The sequence below is a fragment of the Acartia tonsa genome, chromosome 10, assembly GCF_053477335.1.
Source record: "Acartia tonsa isolate MP-2025a chromosome 10, ASM5347733v1, whole genome shotgun sequence".
NCBI classification, from domain to species: Eukaryota; Metazoa; Arthropoda; class Copepoda; order Calanoida; family Acartiidae; genus Acartia; species Acartia tonsa.
The window spans coordinates 4472431-4496276 of record NC_137269.1 but is presented as its reverse complement, the minus strand read 5'-3'; the positions used below and the strand labels follow the sequence as shown (position 1 = coordinate 4496276).

Here is a 23846-nt window from a genome sequence, read left to right as displayed (position 1 = left end):
AACGTACGAACGGACATACCCCTAGTTATAGAGTAGCTGCGCTCCCAAAAAATTAATAATAAAACACATTTACTTGATCAATAACACTTGTGCATATAATACTTAATCTACGCATATATTCAAAATTTAATGTATATAGGTATGTTTAAAGAAACTTTTCACAGGGGGTGTGCGAAGCGTATTAAAATTTTAAACTTCTTTCTATTATATTTAACAACACAAAGGGTGTTTTTGTTTATTATCATTGGGGCTATAAATCAATTTATCGTCTATTGTCTTATCCCTTACAATCTCTGATACATGTACTTGTAAATGAACATTTATTGTTGTTTGGACCTTGGCAATGCATTTAACAATTTAACTATTATCTATCTATATATTTATCTTCTTATCTATCTATTCATCTATTTTCCTATCTATCTATATTAATCAAGGTAAAATTGTCAAGTCTGCTTTTTATCTCGATCTATTTTTTGAATGGGTGTGCAAAATAACTTTGTTTGAATTCTGCATTTTGTCATTGTCTGTTTGTCAATATATCTACTTATCTATCTATTCATCTATCTATCTATAAATCTATCTAAGTATTTATATATCTATCTATACATGTATTTATCTATCTATATATATATATCTATCTATCTGTATATATATATTATCTATTTATCTATCTATCTATTTCCTTTTAAGTTTCTAAAAAATGTATCTATATTATACTTAATTAAAAAGTAATAGCTTGATATAAAACACGCCACAAGACTTTAAATTTATAGAATTCTTTAATTCGTGCTGCAAGTCTATGAGTTTAAAGGGCAGGTTTAAGGCTATAATTAGAAGAAAATGTTTATTCGTCCCAGGGATCTTAAATCAATGGACGAAAAACTGATACATCCCAATAGATGATAAAACAAAATTACCCCTTCTGTTGATTAAAATCATTGGTTGAAAAGTTTATACACTTCTAGTTTGTCCTAAAAATGTACCCAAAGTTTTTAGCCTACAAAAAAGAAAACTTCGTTATAATACTTTGGGTACAAGTGTAATTTACATTCCAGTGTTCCTTCCCGCCCTGGATTTGTCCTTTCTTAATGATCTTATTGCAAAATACATTGTTTACTTTTAATTAATAAAAAATCACACTTTTCTCTCTCAAATTTTTTTTCTCACTTTCTGTTTATTTTCTTTAGAGCAAAAATGCAACTGTTTTACTCTTTCTCTCCCCATCTCTCTCTCGCTCTCTCACTCTCTCTCCTCTCTCTCTCTCTGCAATGACGACCTAATTTTGCTAAATTTATTTGATAAAATGTCAACAAAATGTTTTAATCTTTTCATCTATCTATCTTTCTTAAACTTTATATTTTTAAGCTTATTAATTTATCTATTTTTTTATCTATAAATAAATATATTCCTCTATTCATCTATTTATCTGTCTTTTTATCAAACTATATATACTGTATATGTATAAAAATCAATTCTATTAATTCATATTCTATTAATTCATCACTCTATCCATATCTCTATTTTTCTGATCTTTTAGTATATCTGTTTATTAATCCATCCCTCTATTTATCTATCTATTAATCTATCCATCTATCCATCCATCAATGTGTCAATTCACTTATCTTATTCTTATAACCTAAGGTCATCAAGTTAGAGATTGACAAAACACAAACATTTAAATTTGACATTACTTTCTTATTTTATCTCCCCTTTAATTTTCTTTCTCTTTTTAGTAACGAAGCTACTAAACAATTCACGGGTCTGTTTGTCCTACTTATCAGAATTCCTATGAGCAAATAAGATAGATTTTTGAAATATTCTTATTGTATTAGAATCAATATAATTAGAGCTTCGGTTATTATGGATGTTAAAATCCTTGTTTTTCCCTCTTCTTATCGAATTTGTCTAAATCAATTTTAAATCTAAAGAATTTAATTGAATTGCAGTAAAGCCCAACTGTGCTATTTTTTCCTATTTAAACTTTAAAGCTTTTCTATAGAAAAAAACATGTACGGTTGACATTTGCATATCACCAGAGTGAGAGGGGACAATGGGCTGTTTAATACACTAGTCCCTAAAGTTTTATATTTATGTTTTCTTATTCGTTGACTTACCAACTTTAAGGACTTTTGTGAACTTTAATAGGTGGATTCATTAAGTTAATTGTCCTATGTTTCAACCACTAATTGTAATATACAGAAGGGGTTTTACATCAATTTATCTGCCATTGTCTTTTCTTTTAGATCCCTGGCCTATTACCTTATTCAAAAGACAACCAACTCAATTTTATTTCTGAGCTCCTCAGCAAAAACAGTAAATTATAGCACAGTAATATTAAATGTAATAAAGCAAATATTTTTTTTTACAAAATATAGAATAGATTATTTCTACTGCAAGCGTAATTTTTCTTGTTTTGCTTAGTGAATGAGCAATTCTAATTTGACAGACATACTTAAAAAAGCTGAAAAATTTAGATTATTGTACAGTGTATCCTTTTAAGTAAATATCTAAAAACTATTTAACCTTACTATCCTTATATTAAAGTAAAAGGATGTCTGTCTGTCTGTACTAAAGAATCTTGCTAACTTTTAAGTTAAATATGCAACAACTATTTTGACTTGCTTGATAATTTCTATCTATCTATCTATCAATCTGTATATCTATCTATCTATATCTCTCTATCTATCTATCTATCTAAACTTCATGGAAGAATAATCAAAGAATGCTACAAAGGTGTCATTTCAAGAAAGTTGTAAATATTAAACACTTTTTAATATAAATGTTATCATGTGTGAAAGAGAGATAGTAAGTCAGAGGGGGAGGGGGTAAAAAAGATAGAGAGAGATAGAAAGATAGATAGATAGATAGATAGATAGATAGATAGATAGAAAGAGAGTTGAAGTGTGAAATTAAATATTTTACCCCATTAACAATTTCTAAGTCAAAGAGTTGAAAATTTCAGGGAGGGAGGGGACATTGTGGTGTTTATTGTACTTTTCCCCAAGGTTAAAAAAAAGACTTCTTATTGACTTAACAACTTTTGAAACCAAATTTTGATCAGTTAAGTTCATTAAGGTCCAACGTTTTAACCATTAATTGTAAGCTTAAGAAGGGGTAATTTTGTGTATTTTCATCGGCCATTTTCATCAATTTATCGGCCATTGTCTTTAGATCCCTGTAAAAATTCAAAGATTAATCTTTTTTTACAAGTTTTTTTAAACATAAAATTTCATTTTTCAAAGTCTTACTTTTACATTTTCTTAATGTTTGTGAAATGAACCTTTTAATGTCTATCTATCTTTCTTTATATGTATCAATCTTTACATAGGGAGGGAGGGGACATTGGACTATAGATTACACTGGTACCCAAAGTTTTACAACTTCATAATGTTTTCCGTTGGGTACTTTTTTTGGAAATGTGATTAGTGGTTACCTTTTTCAACAAACATTTTTGATCTTAAAAGGGATACTTTTGTTTTTCATTATTTTGGGGATGTACAATAATTCACCGTCCTTTGTCTTATCCTCTGTGATTTCTGTTAATACCTTAACTTTTCGGTCTACCTAAATATCCAACTATTTATCCATCCCACTATCTAACTATCCCACTATCTATCTGTATTCTGTATATCTTAATATTTCTTGATATAAATAAGACTACCTGAACCGCTAAACTATCTATCTATCTATCTATCTATCTATCTATCTATCTATCTATCTATCTATCTATCTATCTATCTATCTATCTATCTATCTATCTATCTATCTATCTATCAATCTATCTATCTATCTATCTATCTATCTATCTATCTATCTATCTATCTATCTATCTATCTATCTATCTATCTATCTATCTATCTATCTATCTATCTATCCATCTATCTATCTATCCATCTATCTATTTATCTATCTATTTATCTATCAATCTATTTATCTCCCTGTTTCAGGTGCCAGAATACTACCTAGCAACGTCAGAACAGGACCTCCAGGTGGCCGACGACAAATACTTCCAAACCCGACTCCAAGAACTGTCCAAAATTACATCAAACTCTCATTTGAAGAACATCCAAACAACTCCTAGCGATAACCTAGAAAATAAATCAACTGCTGATGACCTACAAGTCGCTGCAAGTGATGCTAATTATGACTTTATGACACATACATATATAAATACCGCCAAAGATGATCATAAAACAAAAAATGCGCAATTTGAATGTGAACAAAATGGCCGCCGCCCAGATTTATCACCACAATGCCAGTTTCAACTGTTGTCACAAAGTCTTATCCGTCGGCCGGACGGCAGTTCTAATCCGTCCATCGATCAATCCCTGACAAATCAGCAGGGACCGCCGGCGGGCCCGTTGGATGATGTAAATCGGGTCCCCGTGCCGGCTAAACGGTCGCCGGGCAGCGGCAAATCGGCGTCAGATCAGGAGGATAGTGAAATATTTTCGGCTGCTGAAAATAATGTTGACGAAACCAACCAAGAAGCTGCGGCATTAAATGAGGTAACGACAGCGCTGGGCAAAAAGGGCCAACAAAATGGAGGTGCTAAAAAATCCAACAACATTTCCAACATCGCCATGGCACTGTTTCGTATATTTTCCTCGACGCGCCACAAGAAAAATGGCGGGAACAGTGGAAATCAAAATGGCAGCAAAAAGTCATCAGCCCAGCCGCGCTCCAAAAGTTGTGATAGAGTGATAGATTGTGATAATGACGTCAACAAGGGTGAACGTAACGAGGGCATCCGCAAATCGGCCCGGTTCTACCACCGGTCCAGTGATAAGACGGCGAAAAAGGAGCCGAAATCGGCCACTTCAAGCCCGCTAAAACGCGCAACCTCCGCCCAAATGCCCCGCTCTTTCTCGGCCCTAACGGCCGAACAAAACGCTGTAACTTCAAAACACCAAGAAATCAAAGAATTTAAGGGAATTGAACCTTTGAATCATAACAAAATGGAGGAATTCCGAAGTGACGCCGAAAACAGCAACCGCCAGTCATGTGCGTCGCCCTCGCTACTCAGCCTCCAAACCACAGAATGGGAGTTTCAGCAAAACACAACGGATGACAAGTTAAACGGCAACGACATCCATAACGACAGCGCCGATTCGTTAACGGACGAACGGCTGGCGTCCCTTGATTTTTCAACATTTCACTACAGCAGTGTTTTCAATGGCTATAATAACAACATGAATAGTGATATAAAAAATGGCGCGAAAAATCGTGAGCGAAAATCTTCGGGTTACGACAGTCTAGAGGGTGAAAATTCTAGCTTAGACTCATGTGCTAGCAATGGAATGAACAGCCAACAAAAAACGGCCGTAAACGGCGGTGAAAGTAACTCATACGATACGACCGGCGGCACCTATATCTATCAGCCGTTGAACAAGCCGAATTTCCAGCCGGATTACAACCAGGTGTACGCCGAGCTGGACGAGATTACGCGGCTGAAACTGGAAATCGGCCGACATCCAGATTTGTTGAATAAAAATTATTAATTAGTTATTTATCGCATCATATTGTAGACAGCTTTTCGCGGATATAAAAATGAAAAATTAATAGGTATATCAAAACTGGTATTAATTTTGTGATTTTTTTAATATTCATGAAAAATTGGCTCTGATACGATGCTATACATAATTTTTCAGTATGGTTCTACTAATCAAGCGGATATTAATCGGTCCGAAGCCATACTGGAAAAATTATCAAAAAGACATTAGACATTTATAAAAAAAAATATTAAATAGTTAAATGAAAAAAGATCACCTAATTTATAATTACAAAATTCTACCTTATGTAGCTTAAACAATAAATAATAAAAAATTTCTTTCAGTTTTACATACACAAAAAATCGGGTATAGTCCCTTTTCGTGGCAACGCACCTTAAGGGGCGATTCTTTGTATTTTTCACAGTAGGTTTTTTTCCGATTTCTAGCCCCTGCGATGCCAATTGCCTAACCCTGTGGGACAATCACCTAACCCAATATAACCTAACCTAACCTAAAATAACCTATAAAAAGCCATTTTAAAAATATAACGAATCGCCCCTTAATTGCGAATTGCCACGAAATGGACTATTCCCAAAAAATCTTCTTAAGCAAATCATTTCAAATATATGTATTATCAATCTATCTATAATATAGGCTTATTGTAGCTTTTATTGTCAAAATTAATATAAAAAAACGTATTAAATGTTTAAAAATGTCATAAAAATACTTAAATAAGAAATGTGAACCAAAAATTTATGTTGTCAAAATAAAAATAAATAAATTGTTGATTAAAAAATATACTTTTTTCTTTTGGAGCGAGGCTACTATTTAACTACTTATCGGTTACGCCCCTAGAGGCCTCTAGGGGCACTTGAGAAGGGGAAGCTGAATTTGATCACCCAATTTTTACTTTCAGATTTAAAAAGAAAAAGTAAAACATTTTTTTTTGGAGGGATCGACTACCCCTTCCTTCATTTTCGATTTTACCTAAATATAACAGGAATCTTTAAGGAAATTTTTATCCTATAGGACAATTCTAACATTACGAACCACAATCAAGAAAAGCTTTGCTTTAATTCAATATCATAATATTAAAATAACTGTTTTTTTTGGGGAATAGCTTAAAAGCCAGGGATTTGAATGGCCAATTGATGTACATCTCCAATAAAAATATCCCTTCTGTAGATTAAAATTAATGGTTGAATCGTTTGTACGCTCAACTAAACGAACCAACCAATCAAAACTCACTAAAGTCCACAAAGTTGTCAAGACAACGAATAAGAAAATGTTATAACACAACTTTAGAGACTAGTGTAATAAACAGTCCCCTTATTCCCTGCTTAAAAGCGGCTCCTTTATTATGGAAATTATATTTAGATTTGATAACTTATATTTTTAGCGCCCTTTTCTGTTTTATAAAAACAAGGATAACAATATCCATAAAAGTGAAGTTCTGTAACGATAGGACAAATGAACATTAAAACTTATGTCTGAACTGAATAATCAGAATATAAATGTATAAAAGTCGATACAAAATTTTAAGTGAATTTGTTAAAAAACTGCCTAAATACAGGATAATGTTTAAAGACATACTTTCATATTTAGGACTTAATTCTAAAGATGCTTCTTTTATAACATTGTATTTTGTTGTCCTAGGAATCAGAATACCAAAAATCAGATAAATCGGAAAATAATTGATAAAAAAGTTAAAAATCAACATGTTTCAAATTGACCCCTTTAAAAAATTACAATCGTTTTATTTTGTAAATAAACATACCTAGTCTTAAGAAAACTACTTTTATAGAAGCTACGCTTTTAATTTTGTTGTCAGTAGTAAAAAAACAATCTTAAAAAGATTAATACATGTTCATGAAATAACTTGTTAAGTTAAATAACAAGGATAAAACTAACCATAAATGTGAAGTCCTTTTCATCGGTAAAACAAACGAACATAAACATGTAGAATGTCAAAATTTAATAAGAAAATTATAACTTACAAAAAAGTTAGAAAACGATAGGACAATTCTAACATGCCTAAATTAACGAAAAGAGCTAACGTATTACTTAAATGAACCAAAAAATTAAAATTCAATAAAAGTCCCCAAAGTTGTTAAGCCTACTAATAAGAAAAGGTTATAATAAAACTTTGGGGACTAGTGTAATAAACAGCCCAATATCCCCTCCCTGAACATTTCCAGTAGACAAACAGACATAGCCAAACTGTAGTACTGCTTCGCTACTAAAAACGCATGTTCTTAAAAGCTAATTTTTGAAGGGGTTAAAAAATCAACTACCGAAAAACCGCCCTTTTATAAACATAAGAAAATTTGTTGTAAAAATCGAATAAACGGATAGACAAATGAATTTTAAAACATGAAATAACAAAAACAATTTTAGCATGATGAGAACCGGTTCTCGGCCGTACTGAAAAATCGTATATCGTAATGTATTATAGACAATTTTCTACGAATAATAAAATAAAAATAATAAAATTGATTTTGTTAAATTTTTTGGTTAGTATCCGTGGAAAGATGTTTATAATACGATGCTATAAATAATTATTTTACAGCTACAATGTCAGGTTCAAATATTTATAAAAATAGGAGGAAAAAATTGAAAAAAGAATGAAATAGACAGAAAGAGAGATAAAGGGAAAAAGAGAAAGCAATATACATGTTTCATTCGGTATAAAACCAAATAAAAATTGCTGAAAACAGGAGGCTTATTTTTTTTAAGTTTTTAATATTTTTAACCTGTTTTGTGTTAAACTTATATATTAATTTTAACTAGTATGAAACTTGTTGTTTTCTAAAGAATTTTTACAAATATGGTTATTATTTTATAGAATTGAGAAGGCTTGAAAAAAGCGAATTATATTTTCTTTTGAATAAGTTTGTTCTTGTTTTAGCTAAACAAAGTGTCTCAAAAATCAGCCATGTGACATCAGAAGAATGAGGTAGATTAGAAGAGAAGTGGGAAAGAAAACCCCTGAAAAAGAGATGGATATTCCCTCATTTTTATGACGTCACAAGACATTTTTTGAAACACTTTGTCCAGCTACTTCTTGTTTTGTGTAGTCCAGCTCTATGCTGCCGCGTTTTTTGAGACTAAAGAATCACAATTTTAAAAATTGACATAGAGACTTTCTGGACATGATTATAGAGTTGCTACCAGGGATCTAAAGGGATAAGACAACAGACGATAAATTAATGTACATCCCAAATTATAATACAAAATTCCCTCTTCTAAAGATTACAATTTTTAGTTAAAACGTTTGGGCAATCAACTTAATTAAGCAACCAATAAAAATTCATTCATGGACCCCAAAGTTGCTAAGCCAACTAATAAGAAAACGTTTTTAAAAACTTTGGGAACTAAGGTAATAAACAGCCCATTGTACCCTTCCTTCCGGAGTTGCTACGCTTTCTAAGTGATGTATAACCCCGATACTTGTGACTTAAGTATAATAATTAAGGGGTGGGGTACAAACACCCACCCTACTGGAAATTTGAGACGGTGAAAAGTTTCATAAAAAATTGTTACATTTAAAAAAGTCTTTTAAGAGAAGCTTTTTTTTACATTTATTGTTTGTCTGACAGTAATGGAGGGCTAATTTAGGCATGTTAGAATTGTTCTATAGATTTAAACTTGGTGGTATGGTGATTTCTGTAATATTTAGGAACAATTAAGAAAGGGTAAAAGCTCTAAAATAATGACCATTTGAAATATTTAATATGATTTGAAATTTATAATAATGATTTACAGACGATTTGGTACAATATATAGGTATAGTGAAGCAAGCATCTTTATAATCAAGTCTTGGGTTCATTTCAAGAATTCAGTATTTAGGCTATTCATATCAAAAGTTTGTTATATTTCGTAATTTTTAAATTTAAAGCAGTGTTAAGTTATGTTCGTTTTTTCCGTTTTTTTTATGGATATTGTCATCCTTGTTTATGAGAATTTACGTCACTGCCTGTGGTTTATCAATTCAGGGATTTTAAGAGATTAGACAATTGACGATAAATTATTATATACATCACCTCAGCTGTACATTAAAATCATTGGGGTTAGGTATAGGTTTTATTCCAAGGATATAAAGGGGTGAGCCAATGGCCAACAAATTGATGTAGTTCCCCAATGATGATACACAAAATTGCCCTATCTGTAGAATACAATTAGTGAATAAAACATTTAATTTGGTCAATCAACTAAATAAACCAACCAATCCAAATTAAATAAAAGACACCAAAGTTACTAAGAAAACGTTATTATAAAACTTTGGGGACTAGTGTAAATAAACAGCTCAATGCCCCCTTCCTCTCTGAACTAAATTACTTTCTTAAGTATACTAATCAAAGGGAAAAATAAATTTGGTCGTATATGTACAACACCCTTTTGCATAAGGAGGGAGGGGGCATTGGACTGTTTGTTACACTAGTCCCCAAAGTTTTATAATAAGTTTTCTTATTTGTTAAAAATTTATTGGTTGGTTCATTTGAGTGAGTTGAGTGTCTAAACGTTTCAGCCACTAATTGTAATCTAGAGATAGGGTAATTTTGGGATTATTCATCAGTTTAGATAGATAGATAGATTGATGAATAGACAGATAGATAGATTGCATGATAAATAAATAGATAGATAGATATAAATATTGATAAATAGACAGTTAGATAAATAGATAGATAGATAAGTAGATAGATACAAAGATAGATAAAAAGATAGATATAGATGGATAGATAGCCCAATAACTAAGATATTCCGCAAAAATTTCAATATGTCTAAAAATTGTCAAATTAATTACTTTTATCCAGGGAGGGAGGAAAAGCTAATTGTAAAAGAATAATTTACAGCCCATTCTTTCCCCAACAGTTATTTGCTAATCCCTAATATTTAAGACATTATTGCTATGCAGGGAGGAAGGGGACATTGGAAAATGAATTTGACACTAGTCCCCAAAGTTTTATAATCACGTTTGCTAAAAAATTGTAGTTAATTTTATTAAATTTGGATTGGTTGGTTTCAAACTTTTCAATCAATAATTTTTATCTAAAAAAGGGGCAATTTTGTCTAGGATCTTTGGGGATGTACAGGGCATTTAAAAAAAAACTGCGTTTTCCGGTTTTGGGAAACAACCAGTAGGAGTATGAAAAAAATAATTATATATTCGTATTCTCTATAAAAATATGGATTAATTTTATAAAAGGTGCTGTTTATTGATTACTCTAAAAACAACGGCGCATTTTAGAGTTGATTAATTTTAAAAAGCTTGAATGATAATTTTTTCGGTCAGTTTTTAGGGCTTTTTATATTGTTTTATAAAAAAATACTATTCCTATCTGTCTAAAATGATAAACAAACTTATTTTATTTTCATTTCAATTTTTATTCAACTTATTTACAGGTTTACTGAAACATAAAACGCATTTTTTTATCATAGACAATTCCAGTCAAACTTTAAAATATCCGCCCACTTTTGGCATCTAATTGAACTAGAACTACTTAACGGACATTTATAATCCACCCCTCCCCCCTTCAAATACGGATCAAATGTTTTATATTTACGGTCAACCCAGGTAGTGAGAAATACGAATTCAAGTTTTTACCACTTTTACGGTAAAATTATACCAGCCTTTACGTTATAAAAAGTGGTAAAAACCTGGTAAGGTCTGACCGAATACTGGTAAGAAAATTTTTTCTGGTACTTTCTCACAATTTTTACCACTCGATTTTACCTCAATTTTCGGTCAAATTTTACCAGATTTCCGGTAAAATATTACCAGTTTAGGACGCAAATTTATACCAGATTTTGACCAATTTTACCACTTTTTTGGTAAAATCTTACTGCAAATTTCTGTAAGATTTTACCGAAAAACTGGTAAAACTGGTCAACACCTGGTAATATTTTCGTCCTAAACTGGTAAAATTTTACTTGAAATCTGGTAAAATTTTACTGAAAATTGCGGTAAAATCGGGTGGTAAAAATCGTGAGAAAGTGGTAAAATACGACCGACCCTAATTATAGAGAAACTTTGCTTTTCAAAATCGCAAAAATTAAAAAAAATTTTGTGGTATTTTTCATCTTTATTGACTGAAACAACATTTTAAACATATTTTTTTACATAATGATTTACATAGGTTACGATACTACTTTATAGGTATTCTCCTAAACAGAAATTTTCAAAAATTTAGTCTAAAATATAGACGGGAATGACCAAAATTACATAGGTTAAGATACTATAACTGTTTGTTTAATCGGTTTAAGCTGATCTGGATTCTTTGTACTTTATAATACAACAATTTAAGACACAAGAAATAAATATATTACGTCGTTACTTTATGGGTATTCTCAATTTTCAAAAATTTTGTCTAAAATATAGACGGGCATGTCCAAAATTAATTAAACGGTTTAAAATAATAATATTATGAATATTCTCATCGTCAGAACAAAACTGTCATAGAAATGTACACAAATTTAAATTTCAAATTAAATAAAGATGGGTTTATAGGTTATATATAACGTCTTTGATAAATATCACTTTTTTTATCACAAATAGTTTATGACGTATGTATGATCTGACTATATCGAAGGAAGGAATCTATATATTTAATCCTTACTTTTGTCCTTGTTTCCTTTTGCACTCTTCTGTGCCATTAATTTTTTCTGTTTGGTGCGATTGTGAAAAAATACGCGGCAGCTGTCGCACCGATAGGTGCATTCGATTAACTTTGTGTCCGTGTTCAGTTGGCTTCGGGGGCTGCGTAGTTTGGCGCAGGTAACTATTTTCCCCGGTGTGCTCGTTCTCTTTCGTTTGCTCAGTTTTGATGCTGGCGGGACTGGAGGAGGATCATACAACTCTATACACTGAAATTAAAATATTTTTTAAAATTATTTCTTACTTACACAAAAATAGTTCAATTTTACAATATTTTTTTTTTTCTAGCCTAACCTAACCTAGCCTAACCTAACCTAGCCTAACCTAACCTAGTGTAATAATACAAAGAGTAATAGTTCTAGTTCTAGCCTAACCTAACCTAACCTAGCCTAACCTAACCTAACCTAACCTAACCTAACCTAACCTAGTGTAATAATACAATGTAGTACGGCATTTTCTTAGTACCCAGTACAGAAATGTTTCTCATTAACACCCAATGTTATAGGTCCTGATATGGTTTTAGGCTATTTTATTTTATAGTTTTAGGGTTGTTTCAGGTTTTTTTTCTTTCCCTTTCAAATACAGAGCCACTAGATGCTTCGGGCACAGTCGCTAGTATAAATATTGTACTATACCTGGGGACACTGGTCCTGGATTCTTTATGTTCTCATAAAGAATATCAAAATCCCCCTTGTTCTGTTGTTGGTCTTCAGCTTTTGGAGCTTTCATTTCCCTGAAATTAAACAATCTATACTACAAAGTATAATGATTTCTGTCTGTTTGTTTGTTTGTAGCGAAGGATCTCGCTAACCGCTGAACCAATCGGGTTCTCCTTAACAGGGTAGATTCTCATATGTCCTGGAAACTTTTTTGGTCTGTAGCGAAATGAGATGAGGTCGACTTTTACCCCTCCCACCTTAGGTACCCCTAGAGGCGTCTAGGGGCGTACACGCTAGTTCTTTTAATAAATAAAGGAACACGTTGTATATGCTAAAGTAAGCTAAAAAGAGTCAGAAATATGGGAGAAAACACGAATTCGAAGAGTATTTAAGGAAAAAATCTCAATAATTACTATTAAAATTTGAATTATAAAAAAAATTTAACATAATAACTTAAAAATTCACTGTATTTTCACTGAAAAATGATTTTTAAAATACGAAAATGCACCGCCGTCGTAGTGCAGTTGAATATGGCGCGAATGGAAAGTTACGGTTGCCAACATACAGATTGAATAGGTGCCAAAATACTTTGCAAGACAGGTTTTATTTTTAATCGTAAAAATGCAACGAATAATAACATTTGATAAATTATATAAGTTATGCAGTTTTAATTAATTTACCGGCAAAATATTAAAATGATATTATATACATAAGGTGTTTTTTAAAGTTTGGCAACTTTGTCGAGCTTAACACATCTAAAGTTAATATACACAGACACACATCCAACTACCTTCAGGAAACTGTATACTAAATTATATTAACAATTAAGCTAGTATTAAATTTATTAGATAGATATTAAACTGGTTAGACAAAGGTTAATCCATAAAAATACTGTACTGGATAGGTAGCTATTTAAAATTAAATTTTACTACTTTATATTAAACTGTTTTTAACCTATTTTTAAAACGTATATAAAAAATATACTATGACACCAGTAGAATGAGACTGCAGAGCCTAAATTTGAATTAAGTCCCCAATAAACTTTTTTGGGGGGATTTAAATATTAATTTTTACTGTTGCCGTGATCATTTTGACCGAAGCAAAAGGTCTTTTTTTTATTTGGGTAAAATTCGTAGCTTTTAGAGTGTTTTGCTTCATAAATATTGTATTCTGGTATAGAGTAAAATTAGGCCTTATGATTTGGCTATAAAAATTCACTAAAAAGTTCATTCTTTATAATATATCAACGAATTAACATTAACATGTTTGTGTTCTCTCACTTATTTTAAAAACATAAAAAATGGCTGTAAAGGGTTAAATGACAACAAATGTTTATGCAATACAACAAATTTATTTTTGTCACATATACAAATGTGTTATAAAATAAGATTATTCAAACTTATCTTTTAAAATAATTTTAAAAAGTATGTATCTTTTATGTGTATGGTTTTCATTCTTTTCATTTTAATTAAATAAAAATATTTAACTACATTGGAAATACGTCACTTTGTGAAAACACTCTTTTTTTGAATTGTAAAGAATTATATAAAACATGACTTTCTATTGGTTAGATTTCAGAATTATTTGTTTTATTGTAAATGTTAGATTTTTCAATGAAATTAATTGTTTTGGAAAAAAAAATATTTCCAATTAACAGAGTAATGTTTTTTTATTGTATCAATATAAAGTGAATTATATAAAAATGTTCTGTAAGCCACAATATTACCCGAAGTAAAAAAAGAGCTTTTGCTTCGGTCAAAATGATTACAGCAACACTAAAAAATAATTTCTAAATCCCCCAAAAAAAGTTTATTGGGGACTTAATTCAAATTTAGGCTCTGCAGTCTGATTCTATAGGTGTCCTAGTATATTTTTGACCCCCCATTCAAAAATAGGTTAAAAACAGTTTAATCAAACAGTACATTCAAGATATTATTAAAATCTTAAACAGCATTACATTCATCCTCGTGCAGGTTTACTTCGTGAAGAACAGCCGCCAGTTTGGCAGCCTGGGCAGCTGCGGGCAGCTGAGGGGAAGGACGGCAGCGATTAAGATGTGTAGTAATCCATCCATGCTGATATAACCTCTTACAGACCTCCCTCTTAATCTTGACATTGTCAGTTCTGGCTCTAATCTCTAGACTCTCTCTTAAAGGGCGAATATAGGTTGGATATGATATGAGCTTATATGAAAGGTGCCATTACATACTTTTAGAATATCTATGCCAAATTTTAAAATTCAAAAAAATCCTTTAGTAGAATTTTCAATTTTCTGGTTTGCTTCAACATATAAGAAATGAGATTGCCAACAAAATCGTTTATTTTAGCCCTTTACAAGACCTTTTTTTGACTATTTTTCTTATGTTCATTTACTTAATACATTTGCATGCATCTTTTAAGATCATAAAAATATTAATTCGGTTAATTTTATATGTAAATAATCAAATAACAAAAAATCGTCAAGAGGTGTGACGTCATAGACACGTCACACATTCCACCGCGTAAAAACTTGGATAAATATTCATTACTAAACGTATTTTTAATGCAATTATTTACCCCTGTGCGTATATGTCAGCTGATTTCAATAACAAACAAACCATAGCGACTCTCTGTAACGTAGTATTTCATAACAACTGGTTGCGGCAGGATATTCAACAGTTATTTTGAAAATTATTTATTCTTTATTATTGTATATTGTATTGTAAATATACTGCTGTTATGCTTTCATTATTTCGTTTGGAATAGTAGCTTTGTTTTTATTAACTTCATATTTCTATTTACCTCATTTTGAAGTTGCAATTAATTTTACGGGTATTGTGGTGTAAGGAGCTTTACCACTTCAACATCCCCTTTTTCTTATTTGATTAACCTCTCCCTGTCTAATTTATCTAATTTCTTGCTACTCCTCTTAACCCCCCCCCCCCCCTCCCCAATACCTTAGATATTTGTATCGTCGTTCTTGCACTTTTGATAATTTTGTTCTAATCTTATGCTTATACTTTTTAAAAGCGAAGCTTTTTTATAATTAGGGTCAGTCCGTCCGTCCATACGTCCGTACGTCCGTTACAGACAGATGGCTCTTTTCGTTAATTTAGGCATGTTAAAATTGTCATATCAATTTCAAACTTTACATGGAGATTCCTATAGTACGATTTAGAAAGCATAGCAACTCTATACGCATTACCAGAATGTCCGTACGTCCATTTTAAACATGTAGATTTTTTTTACTTTTTTAACAACAAATTTTTATGTGATCTAATCATCCGATTGATCTGATTTTTGGTATATTGATTCCTGGGACAACAAAGTATAATGTTATAAGCGAAGCAACTCTATAATCAAGTCCTAAAATGTAAGTATGTCCATAATCATTCACCTCTATCAAGCAGTTTTTCAACAAATTTACTTACAATTTTGCTTCGAATCTAATACATTTATATTTATTGATTATTTAGTTCTGACACTATACAGGTGTAAATGTCCGTTTGTCCTACCGTTTCAGTGCTTCTCTTTTATGGATGTTGTCATCCTTGTTTCAGTATATTTTCCCAACTTAATATTTTTTCTAGCATTTTCATCCTCTTGTCAGTAAAACACCCACTGCTCGATTTTGGTTTAAAATGAACGACAAATGCTGTGCACGCCACTGAAAAGATGTTTACTTTAAATATTATTCAGATATTGAAGTTGGCTTAGACCTCAAGTGTTTAAAACTGAATTAAAGAATATTTTTTTTAATTTCAGGTGAAAATGTTTCAAGTTGTTGAAGTCTAAAAAACCTTAAAAATAAAGTTCAACAATTTACATATAAATACAGGTAATAATAAGGGAGGATTTTTTTTAGTAGCGAAGCTACTCTAAAATTCACTATGTTCGTCTGAGACGTAATGGGGTAAATTTGATTTTCTCGGCTGCTAATGAAGATATACAGCTATTCCTACGTATGACAAAGGCACATCTAGTCATTTTTTTGCCTTTCTGTCTATTGGTCATGAATTATAAGGTTTTTTAAAGGTCTTGTAATTGATAGACAGCTGAAATTTTCAGTGAAGATTTATGACATGCAATTATAGTCTTTTCACAGACATAAACCTTATTTTTTAAAGATTTCATGATATTCTTTTGATTTTAATATATACTGTCCCTTTTTTTCTTGCTATGGCATAATTTTGGTGAACTTATTTTGTTATTAGTTGAAATCTTTTAATATGTTTGTCCTTCTCTACTTATGGATGTTTTCATACTTGTTTATTTTACTATTTCATTTAAAGATTTAGTTTCCATATTACAATACGTGCTTAACTTTTAAGTTTCACCGGTTGAAAATATACCCTGGAAACAGTTTATTGTAATAAAAAAATATTTTTTTTTAAAGGTTACATGTCGATGCTGATGTATTTAAATACCACCTTTGCAAATTACCAAGAATATTAACTTGGAATAATATAATCTCAGGTATACTTCTTACTTTTAATAAGAGATGAATAAATGTCTCTGACTTTGACTGGCAGGATACCAATAACTAGCAAAACTGTGTAAATACACAAAAGGATTATGTTATAGGACATATTTGAATTTTAGGACTTGATTGAAGAGATGCTTTGCTTTAAATATAGTACCTTTTTGTTCTAGCAATCATTACTCTAAAATTAACCTAGGATTTTTTGTTATCAATATTAGATTTGCTATGTTTTAAAAAAGTTTAAAATCAATAGCACAATGTTAACCATCCTAAATTAGCAAAAATAGCTAGGTGTTACGTCCGAATGTACAATCAGATCATGAGTATAGTAAAGCCTCACTATAGAAAAACGTTACTTTCACTTCAATTTATGGAAGAAGGAAAAAAATATTTTTGCTTGTAATTTCAAGAATTAGAGATAATTTTGAAAATTAATTGGTGCTAATTTGACTCTTTAGTATGTGTGGGAGAGGTTGGACATATTGGAAGGTGAATCCACCCCTCTGACAATAAACTAACACCACCATGTTGCCTGTATTATACTTCACTCAATTTTGGTTTAAGGCGGGTATCAAGCCCTTTAAAAAAAAACGTGCATTTTTTTATTATGAAGAATTTTATATTTTTCAGGAATACCATGAAGACAGACTATTTCTTGCAACTGTGTCACTGAAAGTTGAACTATAATTGGTAAAGAAGTTTACGAGATCCTAGCAGACAAACATACAGACACAGATCCTGTTACTTTTGTATAAAGATAAAAATAGTAAAATTAGGGTAGAAATTCTCACTCCACAGGTTTTTTTTAAAAACAAAGCTTTTCTATAATTAGGGTCGGTCAGTCCGTCCGTGACGGATAGCTTTTTCGTTAATTTAGGCAAGTTATAATTGTCCTATCGATTTAAAATTTTGTATGGTTGATCCCTTTAGCAGTTAGGTAGAATTTAAAAAGCGTAGCAACTCTTTAATCGTTACCAGAATGTCCATAAGTCCATTTTCAACATTTTTTCACTTTTTTAACAAAAAAATTTTATTTGACCTAATTAGTAATTATCCAATTGATCTGACTATTGGTTTGATTCCTTGGACAATAAAGTACAATATTATAAGCGAAGCAACTCTATAATCAAGTCCTTAAAATGTAAGTATGTCCTCAAACATTATCCTGCATCAAGCAATTTTTCAACAAAGGGGGGGAGGGAATGTGGTGACTCGTCACACGACATACCAGCAATTTTATTTTGGGTGCTAAGTTCCCTTAGTTTTAGAGATATTTGGGTAAAATCTTTTTGGTTGTGTCACTTATTACCCCAAGTTATGGTATCTTTAAAAAAAACGGCGGTCTGACCACCACTCCTGCCTTTCGCCGCCATTTTCCGCCACCACCCAAAAATTTTTTTTATTGCATTTCTCGCCAAATTAGGCAATTTGGAATCAATGTTATTTTTTTGGCGGTGGATAACGGCGGGATACCAAAACTTGGGGTAATTAGTGACACAACCAAAAAAATTTTACCCAATTCTCTAAACTAAGGGAGTAGCACCCAAAATAAAATTGCTGGTTTTTCGTGTGATGAGTCACCACACCCCCCCCCCCCCCTTTACTTATAATTTTGCTTCGACTCTTATCCATTTATATTCTAATTATTCAGTACTGACTCTCTACATGAGTCAATGACCTTTTGTACTACGGTTTCAGAGCTTAGCTTTTATGGATGTTGTCATCCTTGTTCTTTCTATATTGAGAATTTTGCCACCACCCAACAACAGATTGCTGGGTTCTAGAATAAATATTCTCCGCAAAATTTTTGTTTCCTTCAAAAATGATTTATGGTGATTGACAAACCTGACCCTCCCCTTCTTTAAATGTGATGAATATGCATCTAGGGGCGAAGCAATTTGCCTTTTACATTGTTATACTTTTATAATATTTTTGTCAAATTAAAACTTTAGTACACATGATATTTGTTATTGTTATGTTATGGTATTAAATTAACTAATAAATGCTAAACATTTTAAAACTTTTGTAGTTGGTGTGTCTTATTTTACTTAAAGGGGAAAGGTGTTCTTCGTAATAGCGTAGCTACTCTAAAATTTGAAATGTCAGTCTGTCCATATGAAAGTTTTTTTAGAAAACGTGATTTTTCGGCTCCTGCTTAAAGATAGATTGCTGAAAATTCTCATTCCTGTTAACATTCCCATCATAAAGGAACATAACTAACTAATACATCCATTACGGTCGGACTGCTTTTTTATTTGTTGTGTCTCCCACCTGATACAGTACAGCAGTGAGAACTATTTTAACATCTTTAATTCGATATTCAAACCTATCACCTTATTAGAAATTATCATTTTTGATATCTTAAATAAGGGGGGGGGGGAAGTTTTGACACATTTGCGTAAACCTGGCACCTAGGCTTTATCTTTGAACTGAGAGGATAGGTTATTAGTGATAAAATCCAGGGTTCGGAAGCCGCGCCTCAGCCGCGCATAAGCCTCAGTTTTAAACCTGCTTGTGAGCAGAAAAAGAAATTTCAGAAAGAAGGATTGTCTGCTAAAAAGACAGTTTTATACATCCAGCTGAATTTTATAGTGATAAAATGAAGATTTCACTGAGGCTTACACGCGGCTTACGCGCGGCTTCCGAACCCTGATAAAATCATTCTTATATGATGAATTTCACGAAGTTTTAAGATTCCGTTCCAGGTTCCGGAGCTCTAGACCTCCAGGTGGTCTCTGTACAGGTAAAAAAGAAAAAATTTTTTTTTTTTAAGTTACAGGTCAACTTATAAAACAAAATATGCATCTTTTTTAATATTATTTACATATTAGAAGAAAAAAGATGCATATTTTGTTTTATAAGTTGATTTGTATCTTTACCTGTACAGAGACCACCTGGAGGCCTGGAGCTCCAAAAAATCTTAAAACTTCGTGAAATTCATCATATAAGAATGATTTTATCATTAATACTCTATCCTCTCAGTCCAAAGATAAAGCCTAGGTGCCAGGTTTACGCAAATGTGTCAAAACTCACCCCCCCCCCCCCCTTGAACATGCTTGTTCATATCAATCAACCGAAAAATTTACATTTTTCTCCTTAAATTGGCCATGGGTGTTTGTTATGCTTGATTTCGCCAAAGATTGTTGTGAAAGAAAACGAATATAAGGGAAGGGAGAGTTTCAGAGGTAAAACTTAATCCTTATAATAAAGTAACAGGATGTTTGTATGTTATTAGATGTTTGTACCGAAGGTTCTCGCTAACCGCTGAACCGATCGGGTTCTCCTTAACAGGGTAGATTCTCATATGTCCGGGGAAGGTTTATAACTATTTTAGGGGGAGGGTACCACCACCCTCTCTAGAGAAATAAATTTTTTTTTTAAATTTCTCGATTTTAGAAAGAGAGTTCAACGAAAAATAAACGTGAAACGCAAAATAGCCATATTTTAAATATAAAAAAAAACATTTAAAGTGCCGCTAGTTTTAGATAAAGCACCACTTTTTCTTTACATGTTTGTTTCTCATTCCTATACATGCACCTACAGGTCTACACAATAATAAAGCCTCTCAATTTAAATATCTGAAACTATAAAAAGAAATAAAGAATAAAGCTTATATTAAAGGGGTAGTTCCATGAAGTGCAATGAAGTGTGAAACATTGTGAAAATCAATGCGTAGAGTATTTAATAAAAGATTACTTAAGAACATCAATCACACTAATTAAATGCAAAGCTACTCCATATTACTTTTACTGATTTTCATTTTCTTTGTCCATATGTCTGTCCAAGATTTTCAATAATAAAGCTTTTCTCTTTTAGAATGTGAATCTCATTTGTGTACAGTCCCCTTTTCTATCAAAGGAATTTGTTACAGATTGACCGACCGGCTTAAAATAGATGAGCCTCAATTAGGAAAAAAACATTAATGTTATGTTGCTTGAAAATGATAAATACGTTATATACCTAAAAACTACATTTTATTATTAATTGTGAGACCAACTTTACTTGGTCATGTGTTAAAATTGGTTTTACCCAAGAATCTCTGTAAATTTAAATCAGACCTTTTGGTTATTACAAACAGACCCTCTTTTTTACTAATTAGGGAAGGTGGTCAAGACATAATTTAAGGGAAAGGAACACTTTTTATCATAGTGTGGTTGTTTCTCATCCCGATACATTCTGGACTGGTTTTTAGAATAATGATCAAGGTATAATGCTGTAAACAAAGTTTCTGTATAATCAAAACACGCAACTGTTGCGTAACATGTGTTGCATTCGCTTGTTGTCAGGAAGGTGATAGGTTTGAATCTCAGCCGGACACCATGTCATAACTAAAGACGTAAAAATGGTTCCTACTGCTGCTATGTCAGGTGTGCAACATAAATAGTTAGAGAATGGGGAATGTCTTGCCCAAAACAGGCGCAACTCATTACCATGCACTAAATACTTCTCAAAGGTCGTGCAATCAAAGGGTTGTTTGGCCTAATCATGCACTTCAGTAGCAAGATTTGGTTCAGAGATACTGGTTTCTGTCTAATATCAGTAAACTAAAAGAAAAGGTGGACTTTCATACCATTAGTAATAGAGTAGACACATATAAATAGAGCAAGCTTAGTATTATATTATTATTTTATTGCAAATACATATTTATAATTGTTTAATGCAGATTCAATATGATGATGTATGAAGAGACTAGAGATGGCAAGGATTGGCTAACGTAACGTCACAGCTTGTCTTCGCAACATCTCAATCTAAACAAAATAAATGTAATGGAATTGGTGCAGTTCACGGTAAAATAGTCCTGGGATCGATTATATCAACAGAAAAATATTTATATATTATTTTCAAAGCTACTCGCTGATTCTTAGAGGCCTTAAATAACTAATAACTATGGGCGGGCCTTTGGAACAATGCATTGAAAATGCAAAAGATTTTATGTTTTTTTCTTTATATTACTATCCACAGAAAGCTGTCTTTTAACCCTACAAAAGTCGGACCTCTTACCCCTGTTTGGTTAAGAATTTTGGACCGGATTCGGATTCTTGTAAGAATCTGTCCAAAAATAGAACAGATTCCCCGCGAATTCCGGATTCTTATTTTTTGACGGTTTCCAGATTCCAGATTCTAGCAATATTTTAATAGTTATTTCTTTCAGCGTATTATAAACGGCTTTCCGCTGATATAGAATGCACCTCGGGACTAAAAAAAACTTGTTTTAATCTTATAATTGTACATTTTTATATTCGTAGAAAGCTGGATATAATACGATGCTAGACATAGTTTTTTCGTATGGATGAGAACCGGTTCCTATCCACCGGATTCGAATGAATACGAGAAAAGACTTTTAAAAAAATAAATTAAGGGATTAAATTATACCGGGTACTGGGTAGAATCTAAAGCTGCGTTTTTTCATTGTCTCATCCACTGTACATACCTTGACAAGGATGATATGGATCCATGGTAACCATTCTTCTCAATTTCCAGCACCTTCATGGCGAGCTTCAGCACAGACTTGTCTTTCCAATGAACCTCCAACTCTTACATCATTACAATCTTCCTGATAATAAGGGTGATTAGGTCCATAAGAAGCGCAGCAATAATGAGGATGAAATTTTATAGCAGATGTACAGTAGTCATAGAAAATAAAGACATTTTAAAAATTTTGGTATTCCCCCTCCCCCACCCACTCCACCCCGAGAATGATAATTTAAAAAAAAAATAGGTTAGGTTATAGGGTAGGAGGCTACATAAAATAGTTTTTAATCTTTAATAATTGTACCTTTTAAAATTCGTACCAAGCTGTTTATAATACGATGCTATAAACAACTATTATCCCATCTTATTATAAACAGCTTTCTGCGGATATACAAATGAAAAATCATTTGGTTAAAACAAGTTACGTTAGCCCAGAGGGACCAATGATCTTTATTTTAATATTCGTGGAAAGTTTTTTGGATGATATCGTTTCGAAGCCATACTGGAAATTATATAAATTAGCGAAGCACAAAATTATAAAATTACTACAGAAGTTTAACTCTCATCCCCCGAATTTAAAATTAAAAATGGTTGGTAATGCCCCCCCCCCCCCACCTATTTTTTTATATTTTTGCTTATAAATAAAAATCGCACGTACCTTTGTAGTTTTTTCTTAATTTTTCCTTACAGTTGTCGCACTAAATATTTTGCTAGCACTTACGTAAACAATAAAATTCTAATTCGGCTTTCAGAGTCAGACACATATAAACACAAACACACACATCATACATTTTGCGTTGAACTTGGAAGGAAAGGAATTCATTGATTTAAAAATGTAAATAAAAAACATATGTTAATTGTTTTTGTCTGCTGAAAATTACCAATGACGTAATTCTTCAAAATGCGTATTTGAAGACATTAAATCTTAAATTTTCTCCTGTCAAGACTTTTTTTTTAAAAATCAGTATTATTTTTGAATATTCTTGTTGGGGAATATTGTCTAGAAAGAAATTGAACACAACCCATCGCCAAATCCTTTTGTCTTTATTGGGACGAGAATTAAACAATAGTATTTAGATACAACATTCGCAGCATCCTGGTGTGAT

At 31.8% G+C, this 23846-nt stretch overlaps 1 protein-coding gene and 2 long non-coding RNA genes across 4 annotated transcripts in view; 2 read left to right on the top strand and 1 right to left on the bottom strand.

The window, feature by feature from the left end:
• LOC145329217 (uncharacterized) overlaps positions 1-6282 on the top strand; it is a 33594-nt gene extending 27312 nt beyond the window's left edge. The window contains exon 11 of the mRNA XM_080173266.1: positions 3948-6282. Coding sequence (XP_080029392.1) covers positions 3948-5501 — 1554 coding nt within the window. The 3' untranslated portion in view covers positions 5502-6282. The remainder of the gene's footprint in view (positions 1-3947) is intronic.
• A 10257-nt stretch (positions 6283-16539) lies between these two features.
• On the top strand, positions 16540-19288 carry LOC145329216 (uncharacterized). Of its 2 annotated transcripts, none has more exons than XR_013882808.1 (4): positions 16540-16623; positions 17182-17261; positions 17899-18045; positions 19038-19288. It is a non-coding gene; the product is annotated as an uncharacterized LOC145329216 (long non-coding RNA). The 2 variants fall into 2 exon arrangements; XR_013882807.1 differs by having other exon boundaries at positions 17899-18066; positions 19014-19288.
• A 2588-nt stretch (positions 19289-21876) lies between these two features.
• Positions 21877-23595, bottom strand: LOC145329215 (uncharacterized). Its single transcript, XR_013882806.1, has 3 exons — positions 23399-23595; positions 22700-22822; positions 21877-22016 (listed from the first exon to the last, which is right to left on the bottom strand). It is a non-coding gene; the product is annotated as an uncharacterized LOC145329215 (long non-coding RNA).
• Between the last annotated feature and the right edge of the window lie 251 nt (positions 23596-23846).